The sequence below is a fragment of the Sorex araneus genome, chromosome X (assembly GCF_027595985.1).
Source record: "Sorex araneus isolate mSorAra2 chromosome X, mSorAra2.pri, whole genome shotgun sequence".
Taxonomy (NCBI): Eukaryota; Metazoa; Chordata; class Mammalia; order Eulipotyphla; family Soricidae; genus Sorex; species Sorex araneus.
In genome coordinates, this window is record NC_073313.1 from 305,343,937 (window position 1) to 305,370,680 (window position 26,744).

At 42.8% G+C, this 26,744-nt stretch overlaps 1 protein-coding gene across 1 annotated transcript in view; it reads left to right on the forward strand.

The window, feature by feature from the left end:
• Positions 1 to 24,631, forward strand: part of SMYD1 (SET and MYND domain containing 1) — a 34,701-nt gene extending 10,070 nt beyond the window's left edge. Inside the window, exons 2-10 of the mRNA XM_004612042.2 lie at positions 5,107 to 5,283; positions 7,459 to 7,672; positions 10,784 to 10,914; positions 14,090 to 14,128; positions 18,581 to 18,770; positions 20,869 to 20,961; positions 22,362 to 22,525; positions 23,830 to 23,998; positions 24,473 to 24,631. Of these exons, the coding sequence (XP_004612099.2) occupies positions 5,107 to 5,283; positions 7,459 to 7,672; positions 10,784 to 10,914; positions 14,090 to 14,128; positions 18,581 to 18,770; positions 20,869 to 20,961; positions 22,362 to 22,525; positions 23,830 to 23,998; positions 24,473 to 24,631 (1,336 nt within the window). The remainder of the gene's footprint in view (positions 1 to 5,106; positions 5,284 to 7,458; positions 7,673 to 10,783; positions 10,915 to 14,089; positions 14,129 to 18,580; positions 18,771 to 20,868; positions 20,962 to 22,361; positions 22,526 to 23,829; positions 23,999 to 24,472) is intronic.
• Positions 24,632 to 26,744: the final 2,113 nt, after the last annotated feature.

A 26,744-nucleotide genomic window follows, 5' to 3' on the forward strand; every position in this document is an offset into this window, starting at 1 on the left:
AAATGTGATATTTTTTCTTGTTGTTTAAAAAGTTAATAGATTCATGATGTTTAGATCCAGGAATCATGTACAGCAGTATACCTAGATATTATACTCTAGCCTGGCTACTTTTTAAAGTGCAGTGACCAAGAGCACCACTTTTGAGTGGTCAGAAGAAAAGATTTGGAGCCTTAGTGGGATCCTCATGATTTGGATTCTTTAATCACATTCAGCGCAATCCCTGGTAGAGAGTGCAATCCCCACTTGTGATATATGTGAGAGATTTATAGCTCCTCATCTCTGGTGGTAGGCAGTTCCGCAAATGGTTAGGATCCCCTGTGCATTCTGTTCGGCTAAGCCATGACCTTCTCAGCAGGGTGTGTTCTCTGTGGCATAGTAATGACAGGCTGGGGCTCTGTGCAATGTTGTGTATGCTGGTGCGATCCTACTTTTCTCATTGGCAAATCTCAAGTGAGGAAGTGAGGAAGCCATTATTATGAGAATAACCTTGAATCTGCTCTAACTTATACACGTTTTAATTTTTCATTCTCTCGAATGCTTTATAATTATTATATTAAGGGGTTTTAATTGAGAACCTGGGTATATAGTGCTGCTTGGTTCCTGTGCTGCCTGGGATTACTGGGCGACCCTGGCAGTGTTCAGGGGCCTCCAAGCCTGAATGTGGCAGTTCTCAGGGGACAGTATGGTGCCAAGAATTGAACCAAAGTGAGCCACATGCAAGGCAAATGCCTTAACCCCCATACTATCTCTCTGGCCCCTTCATGATATTAACAAATTATCAACATGCACTTCTCTGCCAATGGGAACAGAGAATTGTGTTGAGTAGGTAATTTTGAGGTAGAAAATTGCCTGGATTCCCAAGGACAGTAGATACAAGGGCCAGGAAGATTGCTCCATAGCTGGAAGTCTGCCACATGAGCGGAGGGGAGAAGGCAACTGGAATAGAGAAGGGATCACTAAGAATATGACGGCTGGAGGAATTGGTCAGAATAGAAGATGTGTGCTGAAAGTAGATAATGGGCCAAACATGATAATCTCTTAGTATCTGTATTCCAAACCATAATGCCCAAGACTAGAGAGTATGGGAAATATTATCTGCCATGGAGGCAGGGGGAGTGTGGGAAAGGGGGGTATACTGGGGAGATTGGTGGTTGGGAATGTGCACTGGTGGAGGGATGGGTGTTTGATCATTGTGTGATAGTAACCCAAACATGAAAGCTTGTAACTATCTCACGGTGATTCAATAAAATTTAAAAAAGAAGAATAAGAAAGAAAATTGCCTGGATTCCAGGGAACCAAGATCAAGCTTACAGTAGCAGTCCAGGTAGAACCCCAGCTTGATTGCCTTTTCATTTCCAGCCACCATCCTGACATCACAGGGATTAACCTGGGGGATCTTGTCACTGACCATGTCACTGGATCTCACTTGACTGTCTCTTTATACTGACCTTCCTTTCACTGCCTGGAACTTCTTTGACATCAGAAGCCACCAGGATGGTGTGAGATTTCTAGAAATGATGTGGTGTAAGGAAACATTGAAGGGGCTCCGTTTATCTTGGAGAAGGAAACTGAAGTAGAAGCATGATAGTGGTCTTCAAAGTCTTGAAAAGCTAATCTGGCTAGGCCTGCTTCATTGAACAAGGATCCAGAGGGTCAAATTAGGTTATAGGAGTATGTTTCTAAAAAAGACAAGGTCAAGCTTAGCATGAGTGGGCTTCAACTGGGATTGACCAGTGATGGGCATTTTTGATGATGGGAACTATAAAGCACATGGTCAGGAGCAGATACAGTGGTTTCTGGACTTATGGTTTAATCAAAGAATCTTCCTGAAGATTATCAAATTCTGACCTAAATCCCCTGTTCTTTTATAGTTTTGAGGTCCCTGTTTAGATTGTTGGCTCCAGAGCTGGAGGGGAAGCACAACAGGCTGGAGCGCAGGAGATCCAGGTTCAATCCCTTGGCACTGCTTAGTTCTGAGGCACTGCTGGATGAAACTCTGAGAGTGCAGCAGGAAATACCCACTGAGCACCTTGGATTGTGACTCCTAAAATTCCCAAACAAACAAATTTGAAGCTCAGATTTGAGATTTTATATTTGTCTCTCCCCAGAAGAAAAGGAAAAACTTCAAAAAAATTTTTATAAGGTAGTCCATAATATTTGATTACATTTAATATTTAAACACCAATCCCACCACCATTACACCTTCCCATCACCACATTTCGAATGTTTCCATCCTGATCTCTAATCCCTGCCCACAATGGAAATGAAATAATATATTTTGTGTTGTTTATTGTGAAAAACCGCTGAAAATCTTACAAAAATGTATCCTTAGAGGAAAGAGTGTGAAGATTGTTGTATTTCACCCAGGGGCCATTAAGCTCTTCTATAAGAGATAACTAACATATTGTTAAAGGTTGGGGGCTGGAGCAATAGCACAGCGGGTAGGGTGTTTGCCTTGCACGTGGTCGACCCGGGTTCGAATCCCAGCATCCCATATGGTCCCCTGAGCACCGCCAGGGGTAATTCCTGAGTGCAGAGCCAGGAGTAACCCCTGTGCATCGCCAGGTGTGACCCAAAAAGCAAAAAAAAAAAAAAACCATATTGTTAAAGGTTGAGCCTTGTGTGCTTTTATATATATATACACTTATATATACGCTTATGTATATATGTATATATACATATATACATATTTTTGTATATATATGTGTATATTTTGTATATACATATTCCAGATCTAAGATTATTGCCTCCTGCTTTGAACCCATCAAATGTAGTGTGGAGTATGGGCAGGGTGTGTCCTGTGAAGTGTTTCGTGAATGCGGCCATTCGGTCCAGGAATAGGTTCACTCGTGGGTGAGGCTCAGCCCAAGCGTGTGGAGAGCAGCAGTGAGCATGGCAGCAGTTGAATTCTGGAGGCTTTCAGTTGTCAGGGATGGGTTCCTTGGGGCTGGGAGGGGTCTTACCCACCCCCAATGAAACAGCCTGGTGAGGGTTATGGTTATGGTTATGGCGGGTGTCATGTTATGTTCCCTTCTGGGAGAGAAGGACGTGCAATCTGGGTGGTGGCCAATGATGAGACTATCTGGCACCAGCCAGACATGACTTATGGGCATGACTGCTGAGTTGCTGGAGACATGGGGATATGGGCAGAGGATCTCCGTTCCCTGGTCCAATTGAACCCAGAGTTCTCAGTTACAAAGTCCCACACACCTGTTTTTTGGGGGATTCATTTGTGGGGGGAGGCTCAGCCCAAGTGTGTGGAGAGCGGCCATGAGCATGGCAGTGGTTGAGTTCTGGAAGTTATTGGCTGCAGGGGTTGGGTCCCTTGGGGCGGGGAGGGGTCTTTGGGGCAAGCCCAGTGAAACAGCCTGGCACGGGGTCGGCAGCGGCATGATTGTGGTGAGTGTCATGTTATGCTCTCTTCCGGGAGAGAAGGACATGTGATCTCAGGAAAAGGAAGAACTTTTGGAACTTACATGCATATTGCTCTTTTTTTCATCATTTTCCAGATCCTGTGGCCAGGTTTGCTGTTTCTCACCTTGCGGGAGGCTGCAGTTGGGACGCAGAGCTATTGTGTCACGCCTGACTTCAGTCACTCTGGGTTAACACCCAGAGTGTTAACTCTGTCTTGAAATACTCCATGCTATACTTTGCACTTTTGTTTGAATGATTGGTTTACCATGGAGAGACATAGGTTTACAGGGAGTCTGGATGAACAGGGGTAGGAATTTCATCTTTCTGTGTCTCTACTTCACCCATCAAATAGACATGGATTCACTATCCACCCTCGCTGTATTCACTTGCACTTTTTCTCTGAGTCAGGAGAACAGATCAGAGCATCAGCATCAAAAGGCACTGTGTAATATTTACTGTTGCAAAACAGAAAAAAGACGTACCATAATATGCAGACTTATTTTGTGTAAAATGTGGCATATTTTATGTTTCATCATAGAGAGTCACTGTACTTTGGTCTTTGGGGAAGAGAACTTTATGTTTCAATAATGATAAGGACATGCTGTAAAGAATGACGCTCCCACATCATGGGACCCCTGACCTGTGACCTTTGGCAAACAGAGACATAGACCTAGAACACTGGGCCCATATGGCTCTTCTGTGATCCCCCAAGATATTCCATGGGGACCACAGGTGAAAATTGCATAAATATGAGGCTATGATGTGAGACTAGAGACCAGCCTATAGGACGGGACCACAGAAAGGAAACAAGACCAAAAAGGAGCAAAGACTGGAAAAAGGTTGAGAAATAAAGGCCTAGAGGAACCCCAGCCCGAGTTCCTCAGCAGTCTTCTCTAAAGTGTCTCAGGTTTACCCTGTGCCTCCCTGCACTTCATGGTGATGGCAAATTCAGCTGCTCCCAGGGTAATGGTGCCCAAACCACATCTTCTTTGTCCACCCAGCACTTAGGTTGTTTCCATATTTCAGCTGTTGTAAATAGTACAATGAGTGTGAGAGAGCAGATACTACTTACTAGTTTGATGCCTTCCTTAGTCTTTGAGGCCCGAAGGAAGTGCTCCCTTCTTCTTCTCCTTCTTTTTTTTTTTTTTTTTTTTGCTTTTTGGGTCACACCCGATGATGCACAGGGGTCACTCCTGGATCTGCACTCAGGAATTACCCCTGGTGGTGCTTGGGGGACCATGTGGGATGCTGGGAATTGAACCCGGGTCGGCTGCATGCAAGGCAAATGCCCTACCCTGCTGTGCTATCACTTCAGCCCCGGAAGAGCTCCCTTCTGTGAGGAGGAGTTCACTCTCTCCTTCTGCACAGGCTCAAGTCAGTAGCTCCTTCTGATGCTAGTGTGAAATGTGTGAACCATCAGTCTCTACACATACAGTTCATAAGTCTATAGTAACATTAAATTGAGGCGTATATACATATGTATGCAGAGTCCAGTAGTGTCTCCTATGTTGGCTTCAGTTAAAAAAGCCTGCAAGAGGGAGCTTTCCAGTGACCCAAAAGACACCTTGGGTAGCCCAAACTTCACCTGAACCTGAGAAAGACAGCCTGGTTCACAGAGTTAGTGAACACTGACCCCCCCCACACACACCTTCCCATGTGTAACCCTGACACCTTTCATCCCTCCACTTGCAGTCTCGTTAATGTCGTATGCCACACGTGCTTCAAGCGACAGGAGAAGCTCCATCGCTGCGGGCAGTGCAAGTTTGCCCATTATTGCGACCGCACCTGCCAGAAGGATGCCTGGCTGAATCACAAGAATGAGTGTTCAGCCATTAAGAGATCCGGGAAAGTGCCCAATGAGAACATCAGGTATGAGCTGGGCCCCAGGTGGCAGGCAGAGAAGTGGGGGGGGGGTGGCAGCAGGGACAGTGCCTCAGCCTGGGGAAGTCCTCATGAGTGCAGGTAAAGATGGATCCAATCACTTCTTCCATGCACACTTTTGGGACTGGGACCTGTCTCAGAGGAGAAACTGGGGTTGGGTGGGGGGAGGGGCTACAGTAATAGTTCCAAACTGTAACTGCTTACTGCAACTGACAGCACATTTTTTCTATTTGTTCCCCTGTGTTTTCTTTTATAAAAAATAGTTTGATAACATTTAAAATTTGGGAAATTGCACATTTAAAAGCAATTGGGGTTTGTGGCCTGGAGTGATAGTACAGTGAGTAGGGTGTTTGCCTGGCATTTATCTGACCTGAATTTGATCCCCAGCACTTGATATTGTACTGGGAACTCACCAGAAGTTATTCCTGAAAGTAGATTCAGGAGTTAGGCCTGAGTAATGTCGGGTGTGATCCCCTACAAAACAAAACAACTGAAAATTTGGCAAAATGCGAGAGCTTTTAAAAATATTTTCTACAGTAGTTTTGGGTTGTTTTTTTTTTAAACAAAATTTACTTTGAAAGAAGTAGGGGAGACAAAGAGGAGAATACATGTTTGTGAGAGAACATGAGCTTCTCCAGAGTGGAAAAATGGAGAGAGAGAGAGAGAGAGAGAGAGAGAGAGAGAGAGAGAGAGAGAGAGAGAGAGAGAGAGAGAGAGAGAGAGAGGGAGAGAGAGAGAGAGAAAGAGAGAGACATGTTTAAGAGAGAACAAACATATATCAAACCTGAAGAACAAGCAAATGAGCTTTCTATTAATAACAATGCTCCCCCCTTATAAATACAGAGCTTTGCAAGTCACTGCAAACCCATTTTTCCTGGTGGTCCTATACCTGCAGCCCTCTGCACTTGCTCCACTTCAATGTCATTTGCAGCAATGCGTAGCCATTGCTAAATATTCTCAAGGTTGGAGCTGGAGCAATAGTATAACTGGTAGGGTTCTTGCCTTGCACATGGTCGACCCTTGTTCAATCCCCAGCATCCCATGAGGTCTCTGAGCACTTCCAGGCCTAATTCCTGAGTGCAAACCCAAGAACAACCCCTGAGCATTGTCGGGCCGAGTGTGGGTCCTCTCACAAGCCTCCACCCCGCCAAAAAAAATCTCAAGGTCAATAGTTGGGAAGCCAGAGCACGGCCTGAAACCAGTTTGCAGGTAGGTGCTTCTGAATCAGGCAGTGAAGAGCAAAGATGGGGGAAGTCAGGAGCATTCTCATGGAGTGTTGGGGATGGGGGCCAGATGGGGGTGAGATTCAAGTGCATAATGAAGTGTTCATATCCTGAAAATTTTTAGGTAATACAGAATGAAATGGTTCAGTCAGCTTCCTTATCCCACCTAGTTCATCTAGTGAAGTCCTTTATTTTTTCACAATCTGACATGCACTTCTATTAACAAACTTAGCATCATTGAGCAGTAATTAGCACATCAAATTGTAAGAAAGCATATTCACAGTGATTCCATAATAAAATATTTTGTGCAAGGATTCTCTCCAAGTGGTTAAGTGGAATACCCATTATTTCAATTTTTAATCTTTTATGTGTGAGGACAATTACTTTTTACTCTCTTGTGAATTTCAATGATATGTTATCAACTACAGTTACCATGTTTTACATTAGATCCCCAGGCCTTATTCATCTTATACCTAAATATTTGTACCAATTTTCATATTTTATCCATTGCCCACTAACTTTATTACTTTATTTCTATACAGTGAGTGTCAGGCACAGTGTTGGGCCCAAGACAGCGTTCTTAATTAAATGGATAGAACTTCTATTATGAAGCTTCTTATGGAGGGGAAGATGTAAATTTAAGGATGATTTAAAGTAGGGTTAAGTGCTATGCAGGAAATAAGTTAGGCAACCTGAGTAGCTAGGGAGTAGAAACTAAGGAAATCAGGGCAGTGGTGCAAGGGAGAAGCATTTAAGCTGGAAGTGCAATGAAGAGAAGAAGCCAGATCTGTCAGTTGAGGAAAGCACAGGGAGCACAAAGTCTGTAAAGATGAATGAGCTACACAAAGGAGAGAGAGTAAGAAGGGCAAGGTGGTTAGGGCACTGGGGATTGGAAATGGGAACCAAAGATGTGGCGTCCGTCATCCTCTGCTCTCCACAGGCTGGCTGCACGCATCATGTGGCGCGTGGAAAGGGAGGGCACTGGGCTCACGGAAGGCTGCCTGGTCTCCGTGGATGACCTGCAGAACCACGTGGAACACTTTGGGGAGGAGGAGAAGAAAGAGCTACGAGTAGACGTGGACGCTTTCTTGCAGTACTGGCCACCCCAGAGCCAACAGTTCAGCATGCAGTATATCTCACACATCTTCGGAGTGGTAGGATAGCTCCTAAACTCTATGTGTGTGTGAGGGTGGATGCGGAGGTGGGGGTTCGAGTGGCAGGGGAAGGAGGTTTGCATAACTGGTATGCCAACTGAGAAGTTTTAGGCCAGAGTGAGGACTAGAGGAGGGTAGAGAAGTTCAAAATGAAGAACCATCATCCCATTCTCTTTCTTGCTCGTTCTGTTTATTGTGAGATCATTTTGGGTGCCATTTTGGGTGCCATCCCCACAGACCGCTTTTTGGTTGTTTTTTTTTTTAAATACATTTATTTATTGAATCACCATGAGAGCAGTTACAAAGCTTTTGGGTTTAAGTCTCAGTCATACAATGATGGAACACCCATCCCTTCACCAATGCACATTTCCCACCACCAAAAACCCCAGTATACTCTCCATCCCACACCCTCCCCCTACCTGTGTGGCAGATGATTTCCACATTACTCCTTCTCTACTTTGATTACATTCAATATTTTGATGCCAGACCCACCATTATTATTTGGGATTTTACCCCAACACTCAGATCTGCTGAAAAGGCAACATTAGACAATTTGTTTTCTATTGCTGATTAGAAATAGCATATGATGCTGTGTGACTGCAGTAGCGGTCATGCGATTTTGGATTTTTGAAATTTTAATAAAGTGGTCACCATTTTCCAGAGACCAATGAACAGTCAGGTATGGGCCAGCAGTGGTGAGAGATGCAGTGCCTCACGGGATGGGAATGGAGCTGGCCCTTTCCTCCATAACCCCAATGAGACCCTGAGTCACCACCCATGATCAAGCTGCTTAATGGCCATGATCCCAGAGACTCAGAAACAAATCTTGGAACCCAGCAGCTTTTGGCAGAAATCCCTCCAGATTTCACTGTCATCCCGTTTTGCTCATCGATTTGTTCAAGCTCTCACAATGAGAGACGTACTGGTGCCCACTCGAACAAAAAATTGTATTTTGATATTTTTTGGTATTTGACCCACATGTGGCAATTCTAGAGATAAGTCCTGATTTCACACTCAGGAATTATGTGGCTCAGGGGACCATGTGGGATGCCGGGGATCAAACCCTGGTCAGCCGTCTACAAGGAAAATGCTACTTGCTGGGCTATCACCCCTCACAGCCTATTCTTATCCCTCAGTAGTAGTAAATACCTTCTTGTTTACCTGTGACTTCTAAACTTTTCTCTATGTTGAAACCAAAAACGAAATCACTATCCCATCTCCCCACTGGTTATTTTAGAAAAAAGGCCCTCCCTTTCCCCAGATCTGGTAGGCTGGATAAAAGAGCCTGCTGGTCAGGGAGAGGAGGTTAAAGACTTTTTGGTGGATGCTGCCATGGGTCCACAAAGTCAGACCTCTCAATACCAGCAGAGTTCAGGAGGTGGAAGTAGGAGCCCAGTGGAACTGCAGGCTCAGGCATTGGGTTGAGAAGTCTAAACCACATAATGTGGTGTTGTGGGTGGTCTGTATGGAGGGTTCTTGTCATGATAATTTTGGTACTAATATGCTTAACAGCTCTCAAATCCTCACTATGTGTCAGTGATTTTTGTAATAGTGTAAAAATGACAAAGTAGTGATTTTGTAATATTAACAGAACGTATATGTATCTCTATCTCTAGCTAGACAGACAGGGAGATAGTCTTATTACTTGACAGATTTAACAAATTGGTTTTTATAATTGTGAAGATATGTTAATTCCAAAATCTTCCAGTAGGCCAGAAACTAGAGACTGATGTAGTTTTAGTTTAAGTTCAAAGGTTATCTGCAAAATTCTTTGTTGCTTAGAAGAGGTCAGTTTCTATTAAGACCTTCAGCTATCAGAGAGGTCCACGACATTATGAAAACAAATCTAATTTACTTAAAAACCACTCATTTAAATGTTAATCTCATACTCTCTAACATTAAATGTTAATCTCAATACTGTCACAGAAACATAAAGAATAATACTTGCCACATATTTGGGCACTGCAGCTCTGCCAAAATGATACATAAAATTGACCATCATTAACTTCCCATGGAATATTTGACACTTCCTTTACAAGGTGAAGCTTATAATATTTAACATTTCTACTGACAGAATCAAAACATTCTTTTATAAAAAGGCAGTCTAGAGTTAGAGAAGTTCTGTGATTTCTGAAGGACATACTGTGAGCTGGTGTCTGTGAAAGGATGAGAAGCGTTCTGTTTGGTACTTACACTGCTCTTTTAAAGAGTTATGTTTCAGGGGCTGGAGGGATTTTACAGTGGGTAATGTGCTTGCCTTGCATGTGATCGACCTGTGATTGACTCGTGGCATCCCATTTGGTTTACCAATCCCCGCCAGGAGCAATTCCAGAGTGTAGAACAAGGAGTAACTCTTTAGCATTGCCAAGTATGGGCCCAAAACAAAACCCAAAAAATACAGTTATGTTTCAGATGTAGGATGAATGGGTGTCATAGACCAATCCTTAGGTATCCCTTATGAGACCTGGGGATTGCAGTTACACAGTGGCTTATTCAGCAAAGCTTTGAGTTGAAAGGACCATTTCAACACCATCTAGGTCAAGTTAACAACTTACAAATAGGAAAACCAGGTCTCAGAGAAAGAACTTGCCCAAGGCACCCCAGCATGTTAGTGATAGGGGAAGGCATAACTTGCTGAATGGCTGATGAGATTGAATGGAGAATGTTACCCCCTCTAGAATCTTTAACAAATAGCGCCCCCCTTTTTTTATTGAATAACTGTGAGATACAGTTACAAAGATTTCATGATTGAATTTCAGTCGTACAATGATTGAACACCCATCCCTCCACCAGTGTACATTTCCCAACACCAATGTCCCCAGTATCCCTCCTGCCACCTCAACAAATAGCCCTTTGAATGTATGCATATAAAATTTCAAGGTAAAATTGCAGTTTTTGCAAATATGAGACTCTCTCCTGGTATGTTGAGGGCCATTTGGAATCATGTCAGAAATAAGGGATGAATTATTTTGTTGCCTAACTCTAAATATTGCTAGAATGAGGTAAATCTTCAATTGATATTATTATTTTGAACTTACTATAACTAGTATTGTATTTTGTCCCTAGATAAAGTCTCTTAGATGATTCTTTTCTTTCCCCCCCTGTGAGCAGATTAACTGCAATGGTTTCACACTCAGTGACCAGAGAGGCCTGCAGGCAGTGGGTGTGGGCATCTTCCCCAACTTGGGTCTGGTGAACCATGACTGTTGGCCCAACTGCACTGTCATATTTAACAACGGCAAGTAAGTATGTCTTTAACCGGGGGTGGTGTGATGTGTCGGGGAGACACAATCTTTTTACCCTTGACCTAAATTAAAGGCTGTCTGCCAAAACTGAACTGGCCTGGATTTCACATGAGTGACATGGATTTCTCATGAGTGGCAAGTAGAAATCATCCTAGATTACTTATGGATGGGAGAAACATAATGATGAGGATGGCAAATAATTCCACATGAATAATTTCTGAGCATATTGAGTCTGACAAATATGGTAGATAAACCTTTAATTACCCTTGTATACAACTGAAATCTTGGGTTATTAATCTAGAGGTCATTATAAAACATCATGAATTGAGAAGGTACTGGGCAGGTGTATATCTAATTCAAAACTGCAGCAGAAATAAGAAGACAAATTCAGGGTTTATCAGAATTTAATAGAAAGACAACTTCCAGTGGCAACGAAACCATAATCACCTCTAGACCTAGAGGAGCATGTGGAAAGTTACTATTTTTTTAATTGAATCACTGTGAACTACAGATACAAAAATTTCATGTTTGAGTTTCAGTCATACAATGATTGAACACCTGTCCCTCCACCAGTGTACATCTTGCACCACCAATGTCCCCAGTATCCCTACCCCCTCATCCCATGCCTCCAAAAGTTACTATTCTTGAGGCTTAGAGAGCTAGTGCCATGGCTGGGGACCCTTCCCTTCACCACATTCAACAGATTGGCTATCTAGAGCAAAAATAAACCTCTGCTAGAACCATTAGATGAAATATCTCAGCTCTCTACTTCTAAATTCTGATTTTTTCCCATTAACCAAACTCCAACCCAAAGTAATACAGCAAAGGAAACCGGATGATGAAGATCTGAGATGTCAGTTCCCTACCCTTAGCTAGGTCCAGATCAGGTCAATGATGGATGTTGGGGGTGGTACATAGATCAAGAAAAGTTAGCAAACAAGTTGAGTTTCTTATCTTGAGTGGCTGAGGTTTAGGGAGACGAGGCGTATAAATACCATTTCTTTTACTCTTGGAGATGAGCTCTTATGACAGATGCAAATTAATTCTGAGTCATTAGCAGTCTGCATGTTTAGTGAGCCGAGAGATGGCTTAGTGGCTACAGCACCTGCTTGCAAGCATGAGGCTGCAAATTCTATGCCTGGTGCTGCTGTATATACCCAGTGAAGCCCAAACAGCTCTGTTCTCTCTGACAACTGGCATCACAAGATGTATGTAAGAGCATCTCAGCTCAAGGATAGACCTGAGTGAACATCACAATTAAAAGCAAAAAGGTGAGTCAATCAGGAGTGTGAGCCCATGTCCAATGATGAGGTGTGTGGGCAATACAGTAACCCCCAGTGAGCACCAAGTATATGTGTAAATCCCAGTCATTGCAACATCATTGGGAGAGGAGCAGAAGGGGGCAAGCATTAAAAAAGTTAAAACAATGACCACGTTTATCCATATTGCCTTATAATTTTCATCCAAGAATAATATAATGAGGACATTTCCTCTCTATTTTTGGAAGAAAGGGCTTGTATGAAACTAAGTTTTTAAACAACCAAAGAATCGATCAAGATGGAGATTTTGGGGGGCCTTAAATAGTTTTCCCTCACCATTTGTGTTTCTCTTCCTAAGCCTCTAGGGACTCATTGTTCTGAGCCTTTTGTCCCCTTATCAGAGGGGTGATAATATGGAGTTAACTTGGTTGACAGAGGAAATCAAATTCAGTCACGTATGGGGGCTGGTCTTTCTAGATAACACTCTCCTGAGCAGTGGTAATCCTCTTATCTCTTCTTTTAATAGCAACCTGGGAAGATCATGTCTGCTCATCTCTGGTGTCTCTTTTGGCTACTTTGTACCCACTAATTTTGAGCAGCCATGCTTTTTTTTTAAATTTCTAAAATTTTATTGAATCACCGTGAGATAGTTACAAGCTTTCATGTTTGGGTTACAATCTCACAATGATCAAACACCCATCCCTCCACCAGTGCACATTCCCCACCACCAATATACGGAGTATACCCCCCCTTTCCCACCCTCCCCCTTCCTCCATGGCAGACAGTATTCCCCATACTCTCTCTCTCTCTCTCTCTCTACTTTTGGGCATTATAGCTTGCAACACAGACACTGAGAGGTCATCATGCTTGGTCCATTATCTACTTTCGGCATGCATCTCCCATCCCAACTGGTTTCTCCAGCCATCATTTTCTTAGTGATCCCTTCTCTATTCCATCTGCCTTCTCCCCTCTGCTCATGAAGCAGTTTTCCAGCTATGGGGCAATCTCCCTGGCCCTCGTATCTACCATCCTTGGGTGTCAGCCTCATGTGGTTACCCTACACTCCACAAATGAGTGCAGTCCCTCTATGTCTCTCCCTCTCTGACTCATTTCACTTAGCATGATACTCTCCATGTTTATCCATTTATAAGCAAATTTCATGACTTCATCTCTCCTAACAGCTGCATAGTATTCCATTGTGTAGATGTACCAAGTTTCTTTAACCAGTCATCTGTTTTATGGCACTCGGGTTGTTTCCATATTTTGGCTATTGTGAACAGTGGAGCAGCCATGTTTTAACCAGGCTTCTTGGATGTCATGCAAGTCAAGGTGACTTTGTAGTCACCACTCAGCTCTCTCCCATAGTGGAAAGAACACTGGATATGATGTTGAGAGCTCAATTCTAACCCTGACATTTATATACTTACCTGTGTGACCTAACCAGCCTCCAGACACCACTCAGAGTCTCTCGAAAACTGTCATCAAAGCAGACCATATCTGTTCGTCCAAGATGCTTGTGAGTGAGATAAAATGGCACCCATATTGTTTTTAAGGCTCTACTTTTATGGGGTTTGTATGTGTATGTTTTCCATGCCAAACCCAAGGTCTTATACATGTAAAACTGAGCCACATCTCTGACTTTGGGATTCTACTTTTTACTGTGCTATATCATGACACCTCATTACCAAGTTACAGATGAGAACCCTGAGGCCTAGGAAAGGGAAATACCTTCTCCCAGTTTGAGTATTTTTGAACCTAGAACTTCTCATTCCAAATCCAGTGCACTTTCTGTATTGGCTTTGAACACAGAGGAGAAGGGCTGGGGCCAAAGTGGTTATGATGACCAAGGTTTTGCTTACGTTATCTGGATGCTGGGTGATGATTTTTATTTGAGTGTCTATTTTGTCTTTCAGTCATGAGGCAGTGAAAACCATGTTTCACACCCAGATGAGGTGGGTCAGACCTTTCAATTATCCCTATTTCTCTGGCCCATCTCACTTGCCTGGTTTGCTGGGGTCATCCCTTTCCAAGAATCCTTGGCTGCTGTCTGTCCATAAAATTCTTCTATGCCTCTAAGACTTATCTTTGCTGAATACTGTTTTTAATGCTTTTCAATTAATCATTTTGTTTCTTCCACATCCCATATGCCATGTATTTGCTTTCTTTCTTTCACTATTACTTCCTCTTGTCCATTTTCATGCATGACATTCTTGACTGTAGTTTTTTCTTTTTTTAGCAAAACCTACATTGTCTCTCTTTAACCTGACTTTGTACCCACTAATTTTGAGCAGTCATATTTTAAACATGCCTCTTGGTTGTCATTCAAGTCAAGGTGAATGGAATGAAGACTGACCCACTAATATTATTAACCCACTAAAGAACTGTTTCTATCTCCGACGTCTATCCAGATCGAGTTATGAAAACAGCATCCTTAATTGTTGCCTTTATTTTTATAAATATGAATTTGCAATATCCTATTTATTACTTCTGACTAACTACGAATTAGTGGTTTAGGTATACTTTAGGCTTTTATTAATAACAATCAAATTAATCAAATTTTAGGGTTTTCAAACCCAGCCCAAGAAAAATATTTTTTGGGGGCTGTTTGAAAACCCTTAAAATGCTCTTTGGATTAAAAACAGAATGGTAGAAGTCATTGGCACAGTTTATCTTGGGTGCATTACATGTGCCTTTGTTCACATCATCGCCTGATCATTTAATTCCAAGCCTGTGGGAGTGGGGGCCTAGATGAGAATATCCTTAGGGGACTTCTTCATTCTAGATTTCTGTGGCTCTGATTTTTGATCCAGAAATACTTAATCAAGTTGTCTATTTGGGCTCACCTGACATATAGAATTGCAGTGTTAGAGATGGAAGAGATCGAAGTTCAGAATGGAGTGGTGGTTACTATTTATCCTGATTCCCCATTCCAAGTTAGGTAAAATGGGGCATTCACATATGCATATATATATTAAAGAGACATTAAATTATTTTGTTTTAAAAAGTTTTTAACACTGAACTGGAGTGAAAGTATAGGGAGTAGGACACTTGCCTTGCAATACACCAACCCGGGTTCCACCCCAGACATTTTGTGTGGTCTTCCGCATTCCACTAGGAGTGATCCCTGAGCCCAGAGCCACGAATAAGCCATGGGCCACATTGCAGTGTGTGGCCCATAAAACAAAAAAAAGAAAACATTGTAAAATAAGGAAAAAGTTTTCTAACACTCTTAAATAATTGAAGGCATTCTGAAACCTTGATGTTGGGAAGCTTAGTTACTGGGAATTCAAACTCAATTGGCTATTATTGAATGAGGAGATATATGCCACTATAGTTATGATAGTCACTCTAGTTGTCTGTTTGGAAAAGGAATTAATGAGGTCAAATTTGCTTACTTATCCCATCAGGAATAAGCAAAAGAGAGCACATTTAATACTAGCCCAAGAGTTGCTCACATAGCTATTTAGGACTATGTTTGAGTTCTAAAATCAAGAACTTCAATGTACTGATATTCTTACACATTGTTAGTCTTGGAGGATTTGGAAGACAATTAGGGGAGACTAGTATATAGGTGATGCAGGAATGCCTTGTTAAGACTTAATCTTAACTTTGTCTCCAAAGTGGGATCTTGGAAGTACTCTGTCTCTCTAGTTGGCAGGATCCTCATTATGGAGCAAAGAGGTTTATCCACTGAAAGTAGGACATATTAGGATTCTAAGCAGAACTGAGTTAATCACAGGTCCTCTACCCTCTCTTGTGTTTTTTTACTTCAAAAACAGCTGCTTTCAAAAATTGGGATGACTAAGATATCTCATGGACACATGGATGGAAATTAAATTTTACCAGACTCCATATGAGTTATTTTTAGTTTTTATTTTTATTTATTTTTAAATGTAGGAGTACTACTATTTATTCAGCCATTTATTAAGCTGATTGAAGTCGGCATAAACTCCACATTACTATTAAAATATTTTAATTGAATATTCATGAGATAGACCATTACAAAGCTGTTCATAATTTGGTTTCAGTCATACAATGATCCAGCACCATCCCTCCACCAGTGTATACTTACCACCACCAATGACCCCTGTTTCTCTACCACCACTCCCCAACACCCCACCCCCACCCACAGCCTCCCTCTATGGGAGGCATTTTTCTTCTTGCTCTCTCTCTCTCTCTCTCTCTCTCTCTCTCTCTCTCTCCTTTTCCTTTCCTTTTGTGCATTGTGGTTTGCAATACATGTGCTAAGAGGTCCTGCTGTTTGTTCAGGTTATTTGATATTTTTATCAGGACAGTTAAGGTTGGATTAGCCTTTCAATTGGGTGGGTAGCAGCTTGGGGGTGTGGATGTGACTCCGAGGCTTCCAGAAGTACACGGAGGTGTGGGGAGGTAGTCCATACCGATCCTGAGAAAGCCTGGAGATTTTAGTCATGAAGCCTGCATACCAGAATTTTCAACAGATTGTATCTTGGTGAGGTCCATCTTAAGATGGTGGAGTCAGGCTTGGGGTATGGCAGCGATTTTGGATTGTGGGAGCAAGAGGCTGCTGGGGGCTTTGCTTGGGGGGGCACAGGCCAAGCCATCCCCCTCCAGTTTACCCTGGTCTGTTCAGCCATATGCAGGTCTGAGACTTATTGTGGCTTTTGATCTCTTTTGAGATTTATTTATCATCTCTGAAGCAAGGCTGGCAGTAGAGCTTACATGGTGGTACTGGAGTTGGTTCATGGGGGTGACTGCCAGTGCTTCCAGGAGTATTGGGAAGTGAGGGGAGGTAGCCCATTCTAACTCTGAGAAAGCCTGGAGATTTGAGTCACAAAACCTGCATACCAAAATTTTCAGCAGATTATATCTTGATGAGGTCCATCCTGAGACAGTGGAGTTTGGCCAGGGGTATGACGGCGAGTTTGGATTGTGGAAGCAAGTGGCTGCTGGGGGTTCTGATTGGGAGGGTTCCAGGATGACCCCCCACCTCTAATTTACCCTGGTCTGTTCAGCCATGCACAGGTCCGAGATAAGTTGTGGCTTTTGATCTCTTTCTAGATTTATTTATGGGTCTCTGAAATAAGGCCAATAAATGAGCTTGTATAGCTGAGTCAGAGATGGTTAGTTATGACTCCAACATACCTCACTTTTGGCTGTTTAATTTCTTGGTAAACTTGGTTCCAAGTTGTTGGGATCTGGTCAAAAGCACAGCGACAATTTTGGGGTATCAGGAAGCCTGAAGGCACCATCAGGTTACTAATGCATTCACCCCCTATGTACAGGTTGACCTGCTGGTGGCACCATACCCTTTAAGTTGTTATTTTCAACCTCTATTAGCATAATTATTGAAACAGTGGAGGGAATTGCTTTTGACTGGATCCATTTTGCAATGCTGGAATTGTGTCCTTCTTTCACACAGTGTCTGATTCAGGTTCTTGAGAGGTAAAAGAAATGGCTACAGGGCTTCCTGCAGATGCTTGCCCCCTGCCTCTACCACTCCTTCTCCGTGTGATGGGTTCCTACTCATCCTGGGACGATGCAGCACAGTTTACAATCCAGCCTGTAGGGCTTACCACTTCCCTGTCACTTCTGGCCCCATGGCTGATAGATACATAGCTGAGAGCCCCACAGGCTAGTCTCCACTTGTTGAATAAGTGAAATGTCAGTTCTGCAGTGGATTTTTGTCTTCAGCACAATCTGAATACATTTTATGACAGGTGTGGTGCAGTTAGTACAGGCTCAGGTTCTAACCTGCACGGGAAAATTGATATATCATCTGTTCTTGCTAACCAAGTTCTATCTAAAACCTATGTACCCTAATACATTTTTAAAAAATGAAGTGAGCTAACAAAATCAGCCTTTGTTTATTCCTCCTCAGTTATCACCAGGCCCACATTTCCTCATATAACATGTCAACTATTGAGCCAAAGGTGAAGGTGACAGATTAAAAATTAGACATAGAATTTACCTGAGATTGCAGGTAACTGAATGTATATTTCCTATTGAACAACACCTGAACTCCCATAAATGCTAGAGAATCTTCTTTAGAGTTTTTGCGTAATTTTCTCTCTTCCTTTGTTCCAAATCAGCAGCTAAATGTATAGGAATAATTGTAGGTATAGAAGTTATGCATGATTTGATAAAACTAGCCCCCCAGAGACTATTAGAGTTGATTACAGGGTAGTTTTCTGAGAAAGCAGATTTGATTACTATAATAAGTAAAGCAAAAGTATTCAGAAAGATGTTCTTTGGGTCACAGCTCCCCTTTCAGGGAGCAGAATAGGACCTTTTTTTCAGAGTTCTAGTGAAATCATTATCATTGAGACTCAACTTCTCTTTGAGACCTTGAAGAGCATAAATCCCCGCCCCCCGACAGCAAATATGGTAGCAATTTTGACTTTTTTGCTTTTATTCTGCCCCAGAATTGAGCTCCGGGCCTTAGGCAAGATCTCAGAAGGAGAGGAACTGACAGTGTCGTATATCGACTTCCTTAATGTCAGCGAGGAACGCAAGAAGCAGCTAAAGAAGCAATACTACTTTGACTGCACATGTGACCACTGCCAGAAAGGACTGAAGGATGACCTTTTCCTGGGGGTAAAGGATGACCCCAAGGTACCTGAAATCCTATTGGGGTTGTTTGTGGCTCCTTTTCTCAATGAGCCAATCAAGGGTCATGTCACAATGAATCAACATACCATGGTCAGTTGGTTCCCAAAGGATCAGTCTGTAATTCCTTGGAAGATTTGGGGTTTGTGGACTGAGCACAGTTGTTTGAGTTTGAGGAAATTAGTACAATTTCTCAGCTGCAAAATAGATATGATAGTATCCACTACAAGGGGGTTGCTAGGAATTAAAGATGAGTATATAAGTAAAGGGAACTGCGTATAGGGTAATCATTTGGTAAAATTTAGGTCCTTTACTTGATTCTTTCCATATTAAGTAATTCTTAAAATTGCATATACCAAGAATACATGTGCAATGAAATTTATTGCCTGGCTATCACAAATATATTTCAAGGCACATGAAAATGGGTAATGTGGTGATTGGGCATTATTTACACTGGTTGCTATGCTCAACTCCTGAGTTGCTGTTGCCTTGTTGATGAGACCACTGAGCAGTGGAAGTTTCACTGAGCCGGGAAGCTGAGCTGCCAATGTCAAAGGAACTGATCAAAGCATAAGCCTAAATTAGTCAAGCATTTAATTTTGTCTAAAACTGTCTAAGCAAGAGGCTAGAACTGTATCAAGTGTTGACTTCCCTGTTCTGTTTCCTAGCATGGAATAGTGCACTGGTGGGAGATCAGGTCATCAACACATAAGTTGATCGTATGGTGCCTTAAAACAAGTTACAGGGGTAACTTTGATGGGGGAAAGATTCTTGATCAGAGTGAAGAAAAAGATTTTCAGTTTCTCCCTTCTTCCATACTAAGATGACCTTGGCAAAAGTTCCTGAAGAAGTCTTGAGTTCAAAATCTTAAATAAAGAGATCTAGAAACAAAGAAATGTAAGCTAGAAATGAAACCTTGCAAAGTGCATGACCAGCCAGGGGCCACAGAATCCGTGACTGCAGCTCCTTCCCAGGACAACCACGCCCTGGCTGGCACAAACACAGCTTGCCAGGTTGTTCTTTATAATTGCTGAAGGCCAGTCTAGAAAATCACATGTGAGTTTTCAACCTGAACATTTTGGGGGAGACTTACTGAGCACTCTATATTCCTTACCAGTGCATTTAAGACACAAATATACACATTACCTTAACTTCTACTTCCTGCATGTGGGCAAAATGTTTCTTGTTTGAACAAATGCCATAAGCAAAACTGACTTCTAAGTGATGGATCCCTGTCAATCACTTCATTACTCAGTGTCAGTGGCTAATATTCAGATTACATGATTTCGCACTGAACCCATTTTTCTCTTTCAACCATTGGCTAGTCTTTTGGTTTTTTTGGCCATATCTGGCTGTGCTCAGGTCTTACTTTTGGTCCTCAGCTCAGGAATCACTTGTGCAAGGGTCAGGGGGCCATATATGATGCCAGGGATCAAATGTGTGATGCAAAGCAAGTGCTCTACTCTCTGTACTATTGTTCCCGCCTTCAACCCTTGGCTAATCTAGATGTATAATTTTTTTCCCAAGTTCTCAGCATGTTTTCTGTTTTCAGCCCTGTTTGGGGCAGTATTTTTTTTCTTTTTGGGTCACACCTGGCAATGCACAGGGATTACTCCTGGCTCTGCACTCAGGAACTACCCCTGGTGGTGCTCAGGGGGACCATATGGGATGCTGGGAATTGAACCTGGGTCGGCTGCTTGCAAGGCAAACTCCCTACCCACTGTGCTATCACTCCAGCCCCCATTGGGCCAGTATTTTAATCAATGCCTTGGGTGAAGTGAAAAATGCAGACACATGTGTAGACTATGTAGTTGACTTTATGTGAGAAGAGAGAACAATAACTAATTTGGACTCCAAAATGACAGAGAAAAGACAGCAAGGATCGATGTCAGATCAATCACAGGGTGGGAAGGAATAGGTGGCTCTGGGGCTTGGTCAATGGAAAATACAACTTGGGTGAGAAGCATCATGAAAGAGCTGGAAAGTTAGGATTTGTGAGCAAAGCATTAATCTTGCACAACTTTGAATGTCAAATATGGTAGTTGTTCAAAGATGGAACAAGCTCCCCCAGGAGAAATCTGCTCAGTGCTGTTGTCTTCCCCAGCCCTCTCAGGATGTGGTGAAGGAGATGATACAATTCTCCAAGGACACATTGGAAAAAATTGACAAAGCTCGCTCTGAGGGTTTGTACCATGAGGTGAGATTTCATTTTGTTGTGGGGTATGTTGGTGGGTAGGAGGGTGGACCGAGAGGGAGATAAAAGGATAAGGGTGAGGAGATTCTAAGCAACCTTTTTTTTCTTTCTGGAAAATGTCCTTTGAGTAAGACCATAACTCTTTTTCCCCTTAAGTATTTAGCATTTCCTAAGGGTGTTTATTTTTTTTAACTATGATTTTTCTTTTTGAGTCACACTTGGTGAAGCCGATGGGTTACTCCTGGCTCTGCACTCAGGAATTATTCCTGGCTGTGCTCAGGAGACCATATGGGATGTTGGGGATCAATGCTGGGGGATCAAACCTGGGTTGGTCGCATGCAAGGTAAATGCCCTCCTCAATGACGATTGTTTCGGCCCCTTAAGGATGTGTTTAAGTCATCATCCCTCTGATTTCTCACTTCTGCATTTATCCTCTTCTACATTAAAACTTGTCAGTGTCAGGTGTCAGACTAGACACTGTGCCGTGGGTTTAAGAGGATCAGCTTTAGGGTGCTTTATTGACACTCCTTCTGCACATCCACATTCAGTTGCCTCTGAGAGGGACTCAGAGAAAATTTCTATTGTTTGTTTCCGTTCATTTGAAACGAAAAGAATTACATGATATTTCTTCCATTAGAGCAATAAGGAGAGAAATGTTGAACAATCTAGAGACCTTAGAACTTTGTCTAATGTGTAGACACCTAAGCCTATGTCTACACACGAGACAGTCAGAAAAAAACTGTTTCCAAGCTAATAGAGGTCAGGCCCACATATTCCTCCCCAGGGCCAATGTGGTATCCCAGTGTGTGTGTGTGTGTGTGTGTGTGTGTGTGTGTGTGTGTGTGTGTGTGTATGCATGAAGTGGGGGTTGGAGAGAGTGTCCAACCCCCTGGGAGACTCCTCCTCTGCTTATCTAGCTTGTACTCTACAATCTCACTGTGCATAAAGACTTTCCAGGGGCATATGCAAACTGTAGGTGCCAGGATCTTTCCTCTGCTTGATTTCAATTGGTCTGGGACAGGGCCCAGACATCAGTATCTCTTCCAAAACACAACTGGGGTAGAAATGGGATACTGGTTAAGGTAGGTATGCCTATACCCCTATCCATACCTATATCTCCTTGTATGGCACATATATTTGTGTAGATAGCTTTCATAACTTCCTGCCACCTACTTACCTATATGAAAACTCCTTGTCCTGCTCTGGCAGCTATTAACTCCCATGGTTGGTTACCTTTTCCATCCCCACATCTTAGCTAGAGAGGACCATTTTGTTTCTCAAACCATGACAGTTGCTTTCTCACCTCTGTCTGCAAGCTCCCCTCCTGTCAGATCATGAGTGCCCAGTGTACATTGTGAAGTAGGTACTTGCTGCCATGGTAATGGGTGATTTGGCTCCTCTAGGTTGTGAAACTGTGCCGGGAGTGCCTGGAGAAGCAGGAGCCAGTGTTTGCTGATACCAACCTCTACATGCTACGGATGCTGAGCATTGTTTCTGAGGTCCTCTCCTACCTCCAAGCCTTTGACGAGGCCTCATTCTACGCCAGAAGGATGGTGGATGGTTACATGTAGGTAGAGACCCTGGGTCTCAGTTGAGTGGAAAAGTGTGTTTAGCAATGATGGCCAATAGGTGGCTACCCTGCTACCCTGCTAGGGCACCCAAAGGAAGTCTCCCTCACCCCTGGTGGTGCTCTGACTGAGCCATTTTACTATGGTGTTCCAAGGAGCGCTGACCAAATAATCAGTTGATTAATGACCTTTGGCCAATTGCACAAGATGAAAGCTATTTGTCATTTCTGTATTTTTCCAAATCTATGAACTCATCTATTACTTGGCAGCATCTTCTGTTTTTGATTTCCTTAAGGCTAATTTCATCTTGATTTTAAGTGCTTGAGAAAAGTTTATCTTTTTAACAATTGGCCCAGGTAATTCTGCAAGCTATATTTTCTCATTTTGTTTTTTAAAAGGTGTTAGTCATTCTTGGTTTTGGGGCCACACCCAATGATGCCCAGGGGTTAATTCTGGCTCTGCACTCAGATATTGCTCCTGGTGGTGCCTGGGGGGACTATATGGGATGCTGGAGATTGAATCCAGGTTGGTTGGGTGCAATGCAAACTCTTTACCCACTGTACTATCTTTCCAGGGCCGGTATTAGTCATTCTTGCTTAAAAATTGTAAAATGAAGTTCCCTTGCCTTCCTCCTGCCTATATCCTTTCTTACCTTGTTTATCTGTGGATAAACAATTCACAATAGACGTGAATTTGTACTTCTGACAAAAGGAGCAAGTTGGCTTAAGAAGGTTAAGTTTTTGGAGAGGATGTCACTTGCAAACCAAATGGAAGAAAACTGTATAAAGTGCTAGAAGGAAGTCTTGTTCGGACACGAATAGCTGGTGAAATACAGTTCTATTCCAGTTGGGACATTCATGTTATTTTTATTCCATGAACATCATGTTCTTTTCCAGGCAGAGGATAAGATGTTCCTGCAAGTTCCCAGCTTCCAGTCTTCAAATTCAGAAAAACCTTCCTGATTTTAGTCAATCATATTTTAGTCAAAACCTTAGTCCTCTGAGGACAGGACTCATTCAATAGTTGAGGCCTTAGTTTAAAGTCTAAGTTCTGAGTTCACCAAACTAGCTTGGTATTTCAAATACAATTCTGAAAATACTTCTTGAATAGGTCAAAGTCCCAGGCCTCACAGTCACACTACCCACTTTCCCTGCACCTCAATCCTCCAATGCAGCTGCCTATGTCACTGTGTCTGGGGGAGCAAGGGGTAAATTTTATCACCGAGGCACATTATATGTTGTCAAGTACTGCACAGTTAGAAGAAAGTTCAAATTATAATGAGATTATTTACTCTGCCCCACAGGAAACTCTACCACCCTAATAATGCCCAATTAGGCATGGCAGTGATGCGGGCAGGACTGACCAACTGGCATGCTGGGAATATTGAGGCAGGGCACGGGATGATCTGCAAAGCCTATGCTATTCTCTTGGTTACACACGGACCTTCCCACCCAATCACCAAGGACTTAGAGGCAAGTAGCATCTTGGGATGGGGCTGCCCTGCTTGATCTGAGCTCTCTGAGAATGAGAACTGAACTTGACTAAGCTAGAATCAAAGACAGAATGTTTGCTGTATCCTTAGGCCCTCAATGTGTCTGTCCCTTGATAAATATTTCTTGTGGAAGAGGAGGGTTTCCCTCCCCACTTCCCCCTACCCCATATTTGCCACACTATCATCTTTTAGACCTATTTTATTTTGGAGGGAGGGACGCACCCCATTGTGTTTAGGGCTTACTTTTGGCTATGCACTCAGGGATCACTTTTGGAAGGGCTCAGGGGACTGCAGAGGATGCCAAGGATCAAGCCTGGTTGGCCATGTGCAAGTCAAGTGCTCTACCCTCTGCACTATCACTCTAGCCCCCATGGACCTATTGTAAAGGATGACAGAATCTCACCAACATGTCATGGAGGCTTGGCATTCATTACCTTTCCTTTGTATCCCACAGGCCATGCGGGTGCAGACAGAGATGGAGCTACGCATGTTTCGCCAGAATGAGTTCATGTACCACAAGATGCGTGAGGCTGCCCTGAATAACCAGCCAATGCAGGTTTTGGCTGAGCCCAACAATGAGCCAGCTCCAGCTCTGTTCCATAAGAAGCAATAAGGACCTGCCTGATGGGGGGAGAGGCAGCATGGCTGTGAAGCTGGGGAGAGATAGTGGAGGTGGTGGGTTTCTTGGAGGACTTCGAGGGAACTCTCAATCTTGTTGCATTGAGAGTCTACAGCTCTGTGTCATTTTATTTCATTTCAACTCCGTTCAATTTAACTGAACTCTATGCCAGCCCAGCTCAGAATATCTTCAATTATCTATTGGATGACAAGCCCTAGGGATAAAGAAGCTCCAGACATAAGTGGGATGGCAAACTGTGAAGAAATAAAGCCCAGTGGAATAATAAACGTGCTGCTAAACTCTAGGCAGAGCCGGGTACAGAGATGAGCATATGTTCATGGTGTGTGTGTGTGTGTGTGTGTGTGTGTGTGTGTGTGTGCAGGGGTGGGGGTGTCATGGAGGAGAGGATAGCTGGGCTAGGGGAAGGTGCTTGGAGGCTTAGGTGGCCACTCACCTTCTGTGAGATGCAGATGTCACTGGGGTTTTGGTCTCTCCAATGGTCTGAAATACTCAGGGGGGTGGCTGGTTAGAATAGGCTATACAGTCTCCTAGTTTAGCTACAGATTGGGTCATGGAGATTCTACTCATAATGAAATTCTTCCAAAGTTTAATTTGCCAGAAAGGTCGGGCTTTACCCAAATAGTTGAGGCCTCATTTTATTTATTTTTTTTAATTTTATTTTTTATTAGTTTATTTTTAATTAGAGAGTCATCGTGAGGGTACAGTTACAGATCCATACATCTTTGTGCTCATGTTTCCCCCATACAAAGTTCGATAACCCATCCCTTCACCAGTGCCCATTCTCCACCACCAGTAAACCCAACATCCCTCCCCCCCTCCTCAGTCCCGTCTCCCCCCACCCCACCCTGCCACTATGGCAGGGTATTCCCTTTTGTTCTCTCTCTCTGATTAGGTGTTGTGGTTTGCAATAAAGGTGTTGAGTGAGGCCTCATTTAAAATCTAATTTCCAAGTTCTCCAGATCAGCTTGGTCTTTCAAATACAATTCTGAAAATACTTCTAGAACACACAGAGAATCTCTCTTTCACATTCTGCCCTCATAAAGCTTGTGAGGCAATATCTGAGATTCTTTTGGTCCTGTAGTATTGAAGAAGTCTTTTTGGGGTGTGGCTGAGAGAGAAACTTAATACGCATATATCTGATGGCCACAGTCCAACTGAATTGACCTGGGATTTTAAAAGTCTATGTTACATGCCTGGTTATTTTCCTGAGTTGGATTTTATTAGTGAATATATATATCCTTAGTAATAGATAACTAGGACTTCCCTTGCTTAATTTCTTTTTTTTTTAATTTTTATTTTTTTATTAATGAGTCACCGTGAGGGTGCAGTTACAGAGTTTCGTGCCTGTGTTACAGTTATACAATACTCGAGTACCCATCCCTCCACCAGTGCTTTGCTTAATTTCTTGCCCTACCCATGCTCTTGGATCTCTGCTCTTCCTCTCAACTATAATTTAATAATATAACCTCTAAGATGAGCACTACATCCCTAGGTTGGGACTGCTATGGCGATATGGCCATTTTGCCCCCATGTACATTACTGAGGTTTCCACCCAAGAGTAAGGACCTTGGTGTGATCAATTAGGCTAGTTATCTTGTTGCCTTGCTGTCTTCTGGAATTCCAAACTCCTCTCCAATATTCCAGCAGATCCTAGAGAAGAGCTTTCCATTTTGGGGTGTCACCAAGTACTTATCTTCTGGTTCAATGCTTCATCCCAAAGCACTAGGTAATACATGGAAGTCAAGTGGTCCCATCATATTATTCCTCTCCCCAAAATGTTAGTTCCTTCATCCCCACCCTTTCATCTTCAGAGTAACTCATTTTTTTTCTTTTTGGACCATACCCAGTGATGCTCAGAAATTTCTCCTGGATCTGCATTCAGGAATTACTCCTGGCAGTGCTCAGGGGACCATATGAGATGCTCGGGATTGAAATTGGCACATACAAGGTAAACATCCTACCTACTGTACTTCACTCTGACTGACCCTCATTATCTACTTCTAAATCTCATCAAATGGCTCAAAAAATTCTACAAATGTGCCATGAACACAGGGTTTTCTTTGAGAATATTACTTCCTCTAGAAGT